The 15894-nt window shown below is 40.7% G+C and overlaps 1 protein-coding gene across 1 annotated transcript; it reads right to left on the bottom strand.

Annotated features, from left to right (window-relative positions):
- Window positions 1–9572: 9572 nt before the first annotated feature.
- On the bottom strand, window positions 9573–12672 carry LOC117553805 (extracellular calcium-sensing receptor-like). Its single transcript, XM_034227874.1, has 6 exons — window positions 12554–12672; window positions 12138–12423; window positions 11206–12030; window positions 10870–11085; window positions 10657–10780; window positions 9573–10477 (listed from the first exon to the last, which is right to left on the bottom strand). The coding sequence occupies exons 1-6, from the start codon at window positions 12670–12672 to the stop codon at window positions 9573–9575; spliced, it is 2475 nt and encodes an 824-aa protein (XP_034083765.1).
- Window positions 12673–15894: the final 3222 nt, after the last annotated feature.

Genomic DNA, 15894 nt, shown 5'->3' with positions numbered 1-15894 from the left:
GTTTTTTGGAGTTTGTGGAAGTAAAGGACAAAACTGGTGTAGGTCTCTCTAACAGCATCAAGGCTGTTCTGGAACCCCTGAAGCTGAAAGAAAAGCTAATCGCTCAGACCTATGACGGGGCGGCCGTCATGAGCGGTAACGTGCGCGGGGTACAGACGGTGATGAAGGAGACGTACCCAAACGCTCAGTTTGTTCACTGCTACGCCCACCAACTGAACCTGACCCTGCAGCAACTGTGTTCAGCAAGGATGAGCATCCTGAAGGTGTTTTTTGCAGATCTAACTGCTTTTTCCACTTTTTTCTCCGGTGCTCCAAAACGTGTTGCAGCTCTTGCAGAGGCAACACAGAGACGCATCCCACGGCCACCGGCTGTGAGATGGAACTTTAAAAGCAGAACTGTGAACGCGGTTTGGGAGACCCGAGATGCACTACTTCAGTGTATGAAGCATATACGCGCACAACCAGGATGGGATGCGGTCACCATAAGTGAGGCATACGGCCTGTCAAAGAAACTGCGGGACCGAGCATTTATGCAGCTCCTGGAGTTTTTTTCGTTGCTTATGCCAGAAGTGGATGTTCTATACAACACTCTGCAAAAACGAAGCATCGATGCACCTGAGATCAACAGCGCGCTCTGCCGTTTCAAGGAAAATGTTCAGAAAATGAGGCAGAAAACTGATGCATTGGCCGCCACTGCTCATGATGGAACAGACGAGCCAGGCCGACGAGTCAGCAGCACAGCGCCGGTGATGAAGGAGGCTTGTGACACAGTCATCTCACAGGTGGAACAGAGGTTCTCACAGAGTGACCATTTGATCGCTGCAAAGCTTGTTGACAGCTCATTCTTCCCACAGCATGTCCTGTCATTTCCTACACCTGAGCTTGACTGCGCCGTGAAACTGTGGCCTGCGTTGGGAAACAAGGAGAAGTTGAAGTCTGAGCTGACCACGCTCTACCGCCACAGTGAGCTTCACACTGGAAACACTGCCCTGTCTCTGTTGAAATCCATTCACGAGAACAACTTGGAGGAAACGTTTGCTGAGACTGTTATTTTGGTCAAAATAATAGTGACAACTCCGATGACGACATCCGAGTCAGAGAGGAACTTTTCCACCCTCAAAAGGATAAAGACTTTCACTCGCAACACCATGGGACAGCCGCGACTTAACGCATTGGCCATGCTTTCAATTGAAAGCCAGTTGATCCAGCAACTACAGGACTTCATCCCCAAAGTGATAGACACATTCTGTCAGAGGAAGGACCGCCGTGCCGCTTTTCTTTTCAAGTGAGCCTTCAGCTTTGGTAAGTTCATTTATGTCATATATTTTGTTGATCTTCTGTGTTTTGCCTCTGCTGGATCGATTGATATTGTGACATCGATGATGAGTGTCTGTGTTTTCCTTATATTTACAGTCTATGGTGTTTTAATGCTAAAGCATTACGGTTGTTGTTATTGTTAAGAATTACTTTGTGATGGTGACCTTTACTCCATGTATGAAGGTGCATTACTATGACATCCCCACGCTGTGTACGTAAATGTATGCGCTCACAGTGTTGCTCCTGTGGTCTTCAGTATGTAATTTGACACTCCCCCTCTCTCTCTCCTCCCCCCCTCTCTCTGTCCCCCCCCTCTCATCTCTCCTCCCTCTCTCTGTCCCCCCCCTCTCTCTCTCTCTCTCTCCCCCGACCTCTTTCTGCCCCCCCAGTTTTGTACACCTAGAAACGCCACTGTGTGGACGTAATATGGCCTTTGTTTACATTAGCAAGCATCGCTAACACTCAGAGCTAACCTGTACTGCACAAAGCATGTGTGTGAAGAAGCAGGAAATAAAAAGGAACTCACCTTGTGGTAAACCAGCAAGAGAGAAAGCCTTTGAGCTCCATACTGTTTCAGAAATAATCCTTGATAATCCATGATATGGCGTTTCATCACCGCAGTATTTAGTTTAGACAGTAGCTGCCCGTCCCGCATTTTTTTTTAAAGCTTTATACCCGGTGTCAGTATGTGTTCGGTCTACCAGATGTGTTCGGGGTCCGTTACTCTTACCAATGATGTCACGCATTGGTTGTACGGCAACCCAAGAGGACATTTGACACGGCCAAATGCCGAATGCATTGAAACTCCAGACTCAACGTAAGAGTTTGAGCCTCTTCGGGGGTGCTAACATTTAAACATACACTTAATTCTTTACTTTGTCCATTATTGTAGAAGATATTACCTTGAAATATATTCTTAGAATAAGCGAGACATTTATTTAACTCCTGTTTGACAATAACTGTACATTTATTTTCTTTTATTTAAAATTAGAAATCAAATTTGATCATACACCAATAGGGCGGGTCATACTCAGGTGCTGACATGAATCTGAAGGAAATCCTAACATGGGGGTGTCTAAATTGTGTGTTTTTTTATGGGGAATTCCAACCCAGTCTCATAAAAAAACTAGTGGTGCACGATAATTATCGGCCCGATAATTATCGGTCCGATATTAGGAATTATGACGTCATCCCGATAAACCCGATAAAAGTATTAATAGCCCCGATAATATACAATATATTTTTTGGGTAAAAAAAAAGAAAAAAATACTGCGGTGTGGGTGGATTGGGATGAGGGGCGCTTGTTTTTCACTCGGCTCCTCCCGTTTTGCCAGTACCGTGGTATTAGTGGTTTAGGAAGAGGGGAGTTTTTCACAAATCCAGCGCTCCCTAACTCATGCCTGGCTGTGACGTAAATGGTGTGCGGCCGTGAAGCCAGGACAGTAAACAAACATGTCGCCGGTAGTATGGGACTATTTCAAAGTTTCAGAGTTAGATAGTTCGCTTGCTATTTGTATTAACAAATGCAATGCAGAAGTTCCACGAGGAGGGAAAAAGGCAACGAGCTATAATACTTCCAACCTGATTAGTCACCTGAAACATTGCCATCGCTACGATGGTGTGTTAAAAGCGTACGAAGACGCCTGCGCTGCTAAACTAGCGGCGAATCCAAAGCCAGCTGCAAAGGCACCGGGGCTTTTACCTATCGACTAGGCTTTTGAAAAAGGCAAGAAGTTTGCCAGAGACGACCCCAGGGCTAAAACGATCTCTAACTTCATCATATAAATGATGGCGCTTGACGAGAGTCAAAACTGTTCTTGGCTTTGTTTTATTCATAGTAGTAATGCTCATGTAATTTGCTCACTACTAGTCTTTTTTTACCACCAGGTGTGCAAAAACTACAGGTACATTTAATATATATATATATTATATTATTATCGGTTATCGGTATCGGTATCGGTCTTGAGAAGCAGGAAGTTATCGGTATCGGTATCGGTTTCAAAAAACCAATATCGTGCATCCCTAAAAAAAACGTGTAATAACTACGTTGGTCCACAACTTGGGACGTAGTATTTCTACAAAAACGCCTCTGAAATGGTAAGATCCCTACGTTTTTTTTCACCATTCATTCCAATGTCACGTGATCTTCAAATTTCTCCCTGCATAAAAAAAAAACATGGCCGAACTTCGTTTTATTCTCGGTGGAAAATGCCTATTTTATGGTTAGTTTGGCCATTAAAATGCGTTTTGATGTCATTTGATGCAAGAAATATGAGTTGTTATTTCAGATTATGTGTGCAGTGGATGTACATGATCTTTACTTTGAGTTATTACGAAGATTACTCCAGGAAATGGTGTATATACAAGGTTTTCATTGTTACCAAGGTGGTTGCTAGGGACGCTGCTATCAATATTATTTCTGTTATGTTGTGTAACTGTTTAATGGTGTTATCTTTATTGCTACCCCCTTCCCCGTCAATTTATATTGTAAAACTATTTATAGCGCAAATGTATTAGTTTAACAAAATCCGCATCTAAAATTGTGGCATACGTTATTTTCCCCTGTGCAATTCTCCATTTACTCAACAATAACACATAATTATCCTTGTGTTTATTTATTTGTTTGATTAATAAACACAAGTTGGATTCCGTCAGGACCGAGGGTCGGAGCAGCTCATTTGCTTTAGAGAATATTACACCCGGAAGTAAGTATTCTCTCTGCTTCGCTTGACAAACCCTGTGATAGTCCTCAAGCTCTGTGATTGGAGAGTGTGCTCCGAGGGTTACGCCGAGCGTCGAACAGCACTTGAAATGGGATGGAAACACGGCAGACTGTCCAAAACTGGATTTGAACGGGTCCACCGCGTCCCCCCCTCCCCCACCCCGTCCCAAGAACTACACATGCTGGCTATTGTGTTTCGCAACATGTTCTCTATCTATGGCACGTCTCTACTGGGAGTTGTAGTTTTAAAAGACGTTTTCGTATTTCCCATAATAAGAAGTTGCCAGTATTAAACTGTGTACATCCCTGGAGGTTTAGGGGATAGGAAACACTCACATTTAAAACATATAATTAATAAATGGGTGAAAATTGCTTGTGCCCATAATGGGCAGCATTAATATACCCACATGCCAGCTAAGGTCAGAAGAGCTTTATTTAACAGCTGGTCTTATGTCTGTGACCCCTCCTGTTGTTAATTGATAAGACTGAAACATGCACTTGTCAAGGTTCAGAGGCAAATTTTGCAAATATGGCAGTAGCCATCGATCATCTTAAGATAAGATATACTTTATTGATCCCAAGTTGGAAACATTTGCGTTACATCAGCATGTGTAACAGTTGTAAATATGCAGTGGTGTTTATTTGTAAATCATTTAGTATAATCACACAAATTCTGTGTTTTATATTTAATAATTCTGTGTTCTTTATGTATTGATTGTTCAATACCTGACAAGGCCAGAGATGAAATATCTACATACATCTTATAAGAGTGTAACCCAAATGTCCCGTAGCCTCTCTGAACACCATGGAACTCTGCATTGTGTTTGTTATTGGTGATGGGATGTTATGCAGAGGGGTGGAAAACAGGACACAGCAGATCGGATTGCGGTGGAGATGCTGAGATTCAATCGATGCCGCCTGGGCATAGCGGGAAAAGTGGTCTGTAACCACAAGCACATTTTCTATGCCACCTTTGGACTTCTCCAGAGTCAGAAAGTCCACACACACCAGCTCCATTGGGGCACTGCTATGGATACTGACCAGGGGAGCCCTGGAGCCTGCAGTAGAGTCCGGAGACAGCACCTTTCACACTGCTCACACCAAGCCTTGATTTCTTGAAACATTCTTGGCCAGTAGAATCTCTCCCTTATCATTTGCAACGTCCTCTCAAATCCTAAATGCCCTGAATCATCATGGAGAGCAGTCTTTACTGCTGTATGCAGTTTCTCTGGCAATACTAGCTGCTCCACTACTCCCCTTTGGCCGTCCTGGATGTGGCGGTACATGATACCATCCCTCACCATTAACCTCCTCCACTCTTTTAAAAGAAGGCACACCTGCCCACCACCACTGACCCTCTCGCTGCGGCTTGGTTTCCGGTTCAAACTTTTGTAGTGCAAGCCGGGGCCAATGACAGAGTCCTCCTTCTGCCCCACACGGATCTCCTGTTTTGTCATGGCAGGCAGGGATTCCGTCCCCACCTCCCTGTAGGGCTCACTTGACATTTCCGGCCCAAGGTCTTGTGAGTCAGGGTTCTCTGCGGCAGTGTTCTCATCAGGGGGCCCTCCTGGTTCTAGTGTGGGCTGTGTCTCCCCATGCACTCTCACATTGATCCCCACCCGCTGAGGACAGGTTTGTAGGACCTGTGTGACCTCCTGGTTTGACATACGGGAGAGGGCATCTGCATTTGCGTTACATTGTCCCCTCCGATACTGGATGTCAAAGTGGAATGTAGACAGCCGAGACACCCATCGCTGACCGGTAGCATCCAGCTTTGCAGAGGACATCACATATTTGAGGTGGTTGTTATCCGTCTGGACAGAGAATTGACGCCCATAGAGATGGTCGTAAAACTTGTCTGTCACTGCCCACTTCAGAGCAAGGAACTCCAGTTTGTGTGCAGGCTACCTCGACTCGGCCGGGCTCAAGCCTCTGCTCGCATAGGCTATGACTCTCTCAGCTCCATCCTGGACTTGAACCAAGACAGCACCAAGCCCCTGTCCCGACGCATCGGTCTGAAGCACAAAAGGTAGGCTGTAATCCGGGTAACCCAGTACTGGAGCAGTCGTCAACTTTTGCTTCAGGGACTAAAAGGCTTCTTCACACTCTGTTAAAATAAGTGCTTCAACATAGTTAACATTGCTGGAGGTATGCACAAATATTGATAGATGTCTTGTAATACACTATTGAGGAACCTGCGACCCAAGTTTTTAATTCATTGCATAACTACACCGTTTGTGTATATGATATGTCAATAAACCTTAGAAAATCTTGAAATCTTGAAAGGGATGTGCAAAATAGTAATTATATACAGTCTTTAATTAACTATTAGTAGAGAATAACGAGTAATGAATATACTTTATAGGGATCCTATTAATATCTAATAATAAAAATAATGAAATTCAATAACATGCTTTAACCACTAGGTGTCCCTTTATATCAGCTGTGCACCTTTATGGTGTAAATACAGCCTATCTACCAATTGGATTAAATATAAAAGTCAGCTGAATTAGTGTTGATACTGCAAGGAGACGTATTGTGTGAAAAGAAATGTAAGATGTTGTTTAATTGCTGATATATTTATGATCCACGTCACGTTTTCAGTGTTGGCGGCAGTTCCTCATGTTTGTCTAGAAGTCTTCTCATCAGGGCTCTATAAATAGAGAACTACGGCAGATATGTAATATTTAATGCAACCGAACCGTGTATTACAATGCCGTTATGTGATGACTTTCAAAGAGAAAAGCAAGCACACTCGGAATAAAGTATTGTTTTATTTTCAAAAAATGTTTTCGGTCTGTTTCCGGTATTTGTTTATGACGATGTGATGTGAGATGTGAGACTGGAATTGCACAGGGGAAAATAACGTATCTATGCCACAATTTTAGATGCGGATTTTGTTAAACTAATACGTTTGCGCTGTGGACCAAAACTATACATTGACGGGGAAGGAGGTAGCAATAAAGATAACACCATTAAACAGTTACACAACATAACAGAAATAATATCGATAGCAGCGTCCCTAGCAACCACCTTGGTAACAATGAAAAATGTGTATGGACACAATTTCCTGAAGTAATCTTCGCAATAACTAGCAAACTGAAGATCATGTACATCCACTGCACACATAATCTGAAATAACAACTCATATTTCTTGCATCAAATGACATCAAAACGCATTTTAATGGCCAAACTAACCTTAAAATAGGCATTTTCCACCGAGAATAAAACGAAGTTCGGCCATGTTTTTTTTTTCTGCAGGGAGAAATTTGAAGATCACGTGGAATGAATGGTGAAAAAAAACATAGGGATCTTACAATTTCAGAGGCGTTTTTTTAGAAATACTACATCCTAATTTGTGGACCAACGTAGTTATTACACGTTTTTTTATGAGACTGGGTTGGAATTCCCCATAAAAAAACACACAATTTAGACACCGCATGTTAGGATTTCCTTCAGATTCATGTCAGCACCTGAGTATGACCCACCCTATTGGTTTATGATCAAATTTGATTTCTAATTTTAAATAAAAGGAAAGAAATTCACAGTTGTTGTCAAACAGGAGTTAAATCAATTTCTCGCTTGTTCTAAGAATGTATTTCACCATATTCATATTTAAATTATCGGGAAATTACGTTGTAATGATAATAAATCACCTCCCTCGTTCAGATTAATGTCGATTGTTATTTTTTATTATTTAGATGCTTTTATTTTGAAGTTATTGCTATGTTGAAAAAAGTAATATCTTCTACATATAATAACGGACAAAGTAAATAATTAAGTGTATGTTTAAATGTTAGCACCCCCCGGAGAGGCTGAAGCTCTTACGTTGAGTCTGGAGTTTCAATATATTCGGAATTCCGAACACATCTGGTAGGCCGAACACATATGGTACTGACACCGGAATCAGCACTTTTGAAACCGGAAGTGAAATAGAGGGATATGAGGCATGGCTAGAATGGGTGATCTGTTTGGTATTTTTGAGCAAAAAACTTCATAGACATGTTTTTTATATATTTTTATTAGTGCTGTCAAAATTATCGCGTTAACGGCGGTAATTAATTTTTTGAATTAATTGCGTTAAAATATTTAACGCATTTAACGCATGTGCAGAATGGCCCGCCCCGTGTGCCACCAGTGGCAGCGCTGGGGTAGGCTACTACACCCATACCAATAAATGGCTTAGCCCCACCATGAAAAATGATGTTAAAGTAAGCAAAATAAAGTCTGCCAACTCGCGGAGTAAATTGCACAGACAGCAGTTAGTAAGATTGATTTCAGTAGCCACGGTTTTGAAAACGTTTGTCACGTAGCGATCGTCTTCTCAATAGAACATCTTTGATAACGGCGTGGTGTTGTTGCAGGAAGTCCCGACGGAGAATACTTTTGCTGTAGTATAGGGGTGCACATAACTGGTACGCAGGTTATGTGCGTAATCTGAAATGCGTACCGTCACTTGTGTCACAAAGCGCATTTGCGTACCGACGTACTTGTGAAGCTTTTCCAGAAGGCAGTTAGATCACCGGACGACAGAGTCGGTCTCCGTGTGTACAGACAGGGCTGCTGTTAACGTCGGTCTGTACAACGGAATTGTGCCAAAACTACACCACCCGGCTGCGGAGGGAGACTCCCCCCCCCTTCACTGGAGAACTGCGCTAAAACAGCTGATCACAACGTTCACACTCTGTGGTCACGAAGTAGTCCACTAGCCGCCCCCCCCCCCCTCTGTCGACTTTCCTGAAGTACTCCCCCGTTGATAGAAATCAACACGTAATGAAATAAGACCCCACGGTGTGATGATTGATAGGTGTGTGGGTTGTCTTTCATTTTGACACGCAGAAATGTTTTATAATAAACATAGATACTGTATGTTAAATGGATATATCCGCCTTCTTTCATTTATCTTTCCATTCCCACAACAATATACATAAATAAATGGCTTATTTTGGACATAGTTCGAATGGTGATTAATCATGATTAATTAATTTTTAAGCTGTGATTAATCTGATTACATTTTTTAATCGTTTGACAGCCCTAATTTTTATATATCTGAGACCTATGCTATTGCCTAAAAATAGCATGATAGGTCCACTTTAAGAAAAAAAAACAAGAAATACATGTACTACCATATAGTACAACAAACAATTATTTATATTTATGTTACATGCATATGTTCAAATCATATTCTTATCACACAAAGCACAATTACAATTGTAATACTTTGGCCTATACAAACAGTGAAAATCATCTGTTGGGAAATAAAAATACACTTGTTAGAAAATGATAATGTATCAATAACTGATATAATATACATTCAGTGATAATCATTCAACATATTTTCTATCCTTGGTTTTTCTCCTATTGTACAGTACAGGTTGTGCATAGGTAAATTCACATGTGTATTGATTGATTACATATCAGACCTATTGATGAAAACTCAGTATAATGTAACAATGCTTATCTGGTGTTGCTACTACTACTCCTACTATACATTATACACAAGCTAAGAGTTCAAAATAAAAGATTATATATTTTATCTCACATTTTTTCCCATGATATGTTTCTTGGTATTTCTTTCTGGCTTGATAAAAAGTATGTAACATTTAGGAGCAAAAATGCTAATCAACAGGCCAAATGCTGAGGATAAAATTGCAAATATTTCAACAGCTACGGTGAACTTCCCCGGAGAGCTGACATATGCTGGGATAAAGGTGATCCAGACAGCACAGAATATCAGCATGCTGAAGGTGATATACTTAGCTTCATTAAAATTATCTGGCAATTTTCTTGCTAGAAATGCCAGGACCAAACAAATCATTGCAAGGATCCCTATGTACCCAATCACTGCATAGAAAGCAGCCTCAGAGCCTGTGTTACATTCTAAAACTATCTTTTTATTGCTGTATCTGAAAACCATGTCTGGGAAAGGTGGTTTTAACTTAAGCCACAACACACATATTACAATCTGAATCAAAGTGCAGGAAAAAACTATGATCCTTTGCTGTACAGGACCAAACTTTCCTGCTAATTTGTTGCCAGGAAATGTGGCTTTAAAAGCTGTTACAACAACAATAGTTTTTCCCATGACACAGGACATACAAAGTGCAAATGTCACACCAAAAGCTGTGTGGCGCAGCATGCATGTCCAGACTGTAGGTCTGCCGATGAAAGTGAGGGGACAGAGAAAACACAAAAAGAGAGAAAACAACAGGAAACAGCTCAGCTCAGAGTTGCTGGCCTTTATCACAGGAGTCTCTCTGAAGCGGATAAAGACCGTCATGGAAGCCAGCGACAGGGAGGCCCCAAGCAGGGATAAAACTGTTAAAGCCATTCCCATCGGCTCTTGGTATGTAAGGAACTCAATTATTTTAGGAATGCACTCATCTTTCCTCTCATTGGACCAGTATTCCTGTGTACAGGGTGTGCAGTCAGCTCTACCTGTTGATCACGAACAGAAATAATCAGTTATGTGTTTGGATGTTACATTTCTCAAAAATGGTATACTCATTTTATAAAAAATGCAAATGTTTTATATGTAACAGCAACTTCATTCAAAGTGATGCAGTGACTCTTACAATGATATAGGATACTCTAAACATTAATTATGCGTCTGATACCTGTTGAGTTGGCTATAGTTCCATCAGCACATGGAATGCAGTCAAAGCAGCAGCGGGGTTTTCCTTTTATTTGAGCTTTTCTTGTTCCGGCTGGACAAACATTAGAGCACACAGACGTCGGAACCTGAGGGAAGAAAACATTTGAAAATGTATTATGGACTTGATCTCAAATACAATCGCTAAGCCTGTTGCCATAAGATACAATTATTTTACCATTTTCCCTTTCCTCCACACAATTCTTTCCTCCTGAATGCTGAGCTCCTTATCAGCAGCAGAGGAAAAATGACCCACTGTGACATGTTGCACCTGCCCATTTTTCAGCTGCCAGTTAATCAGGTCATAAGAAGCAGGAGGATCACCATTCTTATCAAAAAACACATTATCCCCAAACTGATTGATAACATTCACCCTTTGAAGGTGATCCGTGACCTTAGAGAGGGAACAGAATCATTTATAAATATGTATCATTCTTATTGACAACATCATTTCTATGCAGATACAGTATAATGATTGTATATCTGCAAGAGGGTGGCTGTCTTTTGTTCTCACCTCTTTGGGCTGAATTTCTGATGTATTCAAACATGGCCTCACTGATCTTTCTCGGACAGATTGGCAGAATACCAACTGATGTAGCGCATGTGCAACGGCATAAACTGCTTTATACACATTATAGGACACTCTTAGCTGTGTGACATTGAAGAACAAATTCTTGGAATTCAATAATGTCTCATAGCCTGTGCAAATTTCATTTGTTGAATCAGTTACTGCGTCTTCCCCGGGTAAAACAGGTCGACAGCCCACAATAGTCTCCCAGAAATCCTTTACAAAGGCGTCACTTGGATCATCATAAGGGTTAATGCCTGTAAGGAATTGTCGTAGGTTTGGAATAGCCATCTTGTTCACAACAAATCCTAGGGCTCCACCAAACACTTGGTAGATTTCATGGGTGGATGGTCGACTTGCTGTTATCCAGGCCTCGCTGGCAATCCACTGTATTCCTGTAATGTTCTGTTTTACAACCTCTTTCATCAGAGGGTAAAAGTCACCCTCTGGAACAAAAGCAAGAATGACTTTGACAGTCGACTGCTTGATCATTTCCACAACCTCCAGAATTTTATCCATACTGTATGTACGTTTAATTTTCCCAACAAATGCAATACAAACCCCAAGCTTTTTAACCTCTTCAGTAAAAGCCAGGATTCCATTTAGGCCGTAGTCATTGTCTGACTGTATGGCACCAATCCACTGCCAGCCAAAGTGTTTCACCAGTGCTGCCAAAGCCTTTGCCTGGAAGTAGTCGCTGGGGATTGTCCGAAAGAAAGTTGGGTATTTAGCTCTGTCACTCAGACAGGCACATGTTGAGAAGTAACTCACCTAAAAAGAACACCAACAGTCTGAACAAAATGCCAAAAGACAAGCACTACACAAACATTAATTATCACAGAATACTAACATTGTAAACATATAATTTATTCTCTTACTATTGGTACATGAAATGGCCCAAGAGCTCCAGCTATAGCTAAAGACTGAGATGATCCTGACTCTGCTATGAGTGCAGATATAGCTGGAGGACATGATGAATTCATTTCTGTGTCCTCTGTTCCACTAGCCAGTGTTAGTGCAGCACGTAAAGTATTTGTGGGAGATGCACAAGAGTTAAGGATCCTATAGCCGAGAGATATGTTTGGCAGGAGAGCAGGATCTTTGTTTATTTCTTCAATCGCAAATATCATTACTTGAGTCCATCGAAAAGCTCGCAGGTCAAATCTAAAAAGATTTTAGAGATTTAAATAGATTGTGAAAATCCAGAGCTGCAGCTGTACATGTGCAAAGACATTTGTAAGATAAAAGTAGAAAGCTAGCAGGATGAAATAAATCAGAATGTATTACAACTTACCCTGCACACTTTGCTCCAGGTGGCTCGCTCGTGAACATTGAAGTGCTTATTATTTCTTTGTTGAATACTGGGAAAATACCCCCAATCATTATGTCTCCCTGCTTAAACAAACCGGGCATGTCAAACCTGTTGAAACGTTCACAGCCAGAAACCCTGTTCAGGTAAAAAAAATACAGAGCTAAAATCCTAGCTATCAACATCTTATGCATGTTTGCTTGAAATCATTTGATGGAGATAAAGACATGCTCCTATAACAACTGCGTCTGATAAAGGCGACTCTGCATGCTCTCTTTTCATAAAAGGTTCATTTATTTCCCACAGGGCTCAGCAATCATAACTGGTTAAGATTAGAACAACAGGGAACGGTGATGGCTATATTCAGGACACACACTATGCAAGCTACAGTATCATGCACATACCAAACAATATAGCATACCCCAATTCCAATAAGATTTACATTTTGTTTCATGTTACAGGCTAGTCAAATGCCAGCAAACTGCTCAGCACTCAAACAGGGTGGTGAAGTGTTGGGACATATAGCTCTATATGACACACACACACACACACACACACACACACACACACACACACACACACACACACACACACACACACACACACACACACACAGGTCATTATGTTCCCCAGAGAAAGGGTTCTTGCTAAAATGTATAACATGTATTTTAATAATTGTTGTACTTGTACTAACCCTGTTCAGTGAACCGATTGTTTAGTAAATAGCAGTAAAGTTCCAAAGTAGTTGTGAATGGTCTGATCAGCAGTAACATATCATTGAATTCTCAGGAGTTGAACATACGACTACTGTGGCTGATTCACTTTTTTTTCCAACCCAAGGGACAATAGGTGATTGATTCAGTTGCCTGTATGTGTATTCAGCAGTGATGGTTTAATAACGTTTTACAGATTACCGAACTGTTTTAAATAAACAGTACAGAACCAGGTCCATCCGTTTTATGTCCTTAATCAACACATCCTCACTCCCAGGTCGGCCTATGTTGACGTTATGTCAAGTCCCCTGTCGACTTTTTCCAACGCAAGGGGGGGCCCTTAGCGTCCATTTTCAGCTTTCCGGGATGTCCATATGCTTCTATGGACGCTCATGGAAGCACGGCATTCGTTTGTGTCGGCTGCCCTTAAAGGCAATGTGAGCGTCCATTCTCATTGGATAACGGATAATTGTACACCCGGAAGTAAGTATTTCCCTTACTGTCGATTGATTTTACAGTGATATCTGCACTACTCATCGACTAAAAAACACCAGATTATCCTTGTTAATTACACAACATTGATTGGTTTAAATTGTGTGCAATGCTTTTGTATTTTTCCCCTTCGATTCGGAGAAACAAATATGTTTTCGGAGTAAAGGATGGCAGAAGACACTACACTACCCAGAATCCCCAGCTATCGTTTGGACTACACCATGTGCTCTGTTTGACGTCACGTGATCTTCAAATTTCTCCCTGCAGAAAAAAAAAACATGGCCGAACTTCGTTTTATTCTCGATGGAAAATGCCTATTTTAAAGTTAGTTTGGCCATTAAAATGCGTTTTGATGTCATTTGATGCGAGAAATATGAGTTGTTGTTTCAGATTATGTGTGCAGTGGATGTACATGATCTTTAGTTTGCTAGTTATTACGAAGATTACTTCAGGAAATTGTGTCCATAACGTTTTCATTGTTACCAGGGTGGTTGCTAGGGACGCTGCTATCGATATTATTTCTGTTATGTTGTGTAACTGTTTAATGGTGTTATCTTTATTGCTACCCCCTTCCCCGTCAATGTATAGTGTTGGTCCACAGCGCAAACATATTAGTTTAACAAAATCCGCATCTAAAGATAGCCTACGTTATTTTCCCCTGTGCAATTCCAGTCTCACATCTCACAGCACATCGTCATTAACAAATACCGGAAACAAACCGAAAACATTTAAAAAAAATACAATAATACCTTATTCCGAGTGTGCTTGCTTTTCTCTTTGGAAGTCATCACATAACGGCATTGTAATACACGGTTCGGCTGCATTAAATATTACATATCTGCCGTAGTTCTGTATTTATATAGCCCTGATGAGAAGACTTCTAGACAAACATGAGGAACTGAAAACGTGACGTGGATCATAAATATATCAGCCATTAAACAACATCTTACATTTATTTTCACACAATACGTCTCCTTGCAGTATCAACACTAATTCGGCTGACTTTTATATTTGATCCAATTGGTAGATAGGCTGTATTTGCACCATAAAGGTGCACAGCTGATATGGGGCACCTAGTGGTTAAAGCATGTTATTGAATTTCATTATTTTTATTATTAGATATTAATAGGATCCCTATAAAGTATATTAATTACTCGTTATTCTCTACTAATAGTTAATTAAAGACTGTATATAATGACTATTTTGCACATCCCTTTCAAGATTTCAAGATTTTCTAAAGTTTATTGACATATCATATAGGCCTACACAACTATGGTGTAGTTATGCATTGAATGAAAAACTTGGGTCGCAGGATCCTCAATAGTGCATTACAAGACATCTATCAATATTTGTGCATACCTCCAGCAATGTTAACTATGTTGAAGCACTTATTTTAACTGATATTATACATAATGTATTATACTCTTATAAGATGTATGTAGATATTTAATCTCCGACCTTGTCAGGTATTGAACAATCAATAAATAAAGAACACAGAATTGTTGAATATAAAACACAGAATTTGTGTGATTATACTAAATGATTTACAAATAAACACCACTGCATATTTAACTGTTACACATGCTGATGTAACGCAAATGTTCCAACTTGAGATCAATATAGTATATCTTATCTTAAGCTGATCGATGGCTACTGCCATATTTGCAAAATGTGCCTCTGAACCTTAACAAGTGCATGTTTCAGGCTTATCAATTAATGTAATGTAATGTAATGTTATCAATTAACAACAGGGGTCACAAACATAAGACCAGCTGTTAAATAAAGCTCTTCTGACCTTAGCTGGCATGTGTGTATATATATATATTAATGCTGCCCATTATGGGCACAAGCAATTTTCACCCATTTATTAATTATATGTTTTAAATGTGAGTGTTTCCTATCCCCTAAACCTCCAGGGATGTACACAGTTTAATACTGGCAACTTCTTATTATGGGAAATACGAAAACGTCTTTTAAAACTACAACTCTAGAGACGTGCCATAGATACAGAACATGTTGCGAAACAGAATAGCCAGCATTTGTAGTTCTGGGGACAGGGTGGGGGAGGGGGGACGCGGTGGACCCGTTGAAATCCAGTTTTGGACAGTCTGCCGTGATTCC

The sequence above is a fragment of the Gymnodraco acuticeps genome, unplaced genomic scaffold (assembly GCF_902827175.1).
Source record: "Gymnodraco acuticeps unplaced genomic scaffold, fGymAcu1.1, whole genome shotgun sequence".
Taxonomy (NCBI): domain Eukaryota; kingdom Metazoa; phylum Chordata; class Actinopteri; order Perciformes; family Bathydraconidae; genus Gymnodraco; species Gymnodraco acuticeps.
This window is presented reverse-complemented; position numbering and strand designations above follow the sequence as displayed.

Excerpts from the sequence above, each read along its gene's own strand:
- LOC117553805 (XM_034227874.1), bottom strand. The coding sequence starts at position 12,672 with ATGCCCGGTTTGTTTAAGCAGGGAGACATAATGATTGGGGGTATTTTC. Across the intron at positions 12,424-12,553 it reads CCTGGAGCAAAGTGTGCAGG|ATTTGACCTGCGAGCTTTTC; the intron begins GTAAGTTGTAAT and ends AAATCTTTTTAG. Across the intron at positions 10,478-10,656 it reads AACTATAGCCAACTCAACAG|GTAGAGCTGACTGCACACCC; the intron begins GTATCAGACGCA and ends CGTGATCAACAG.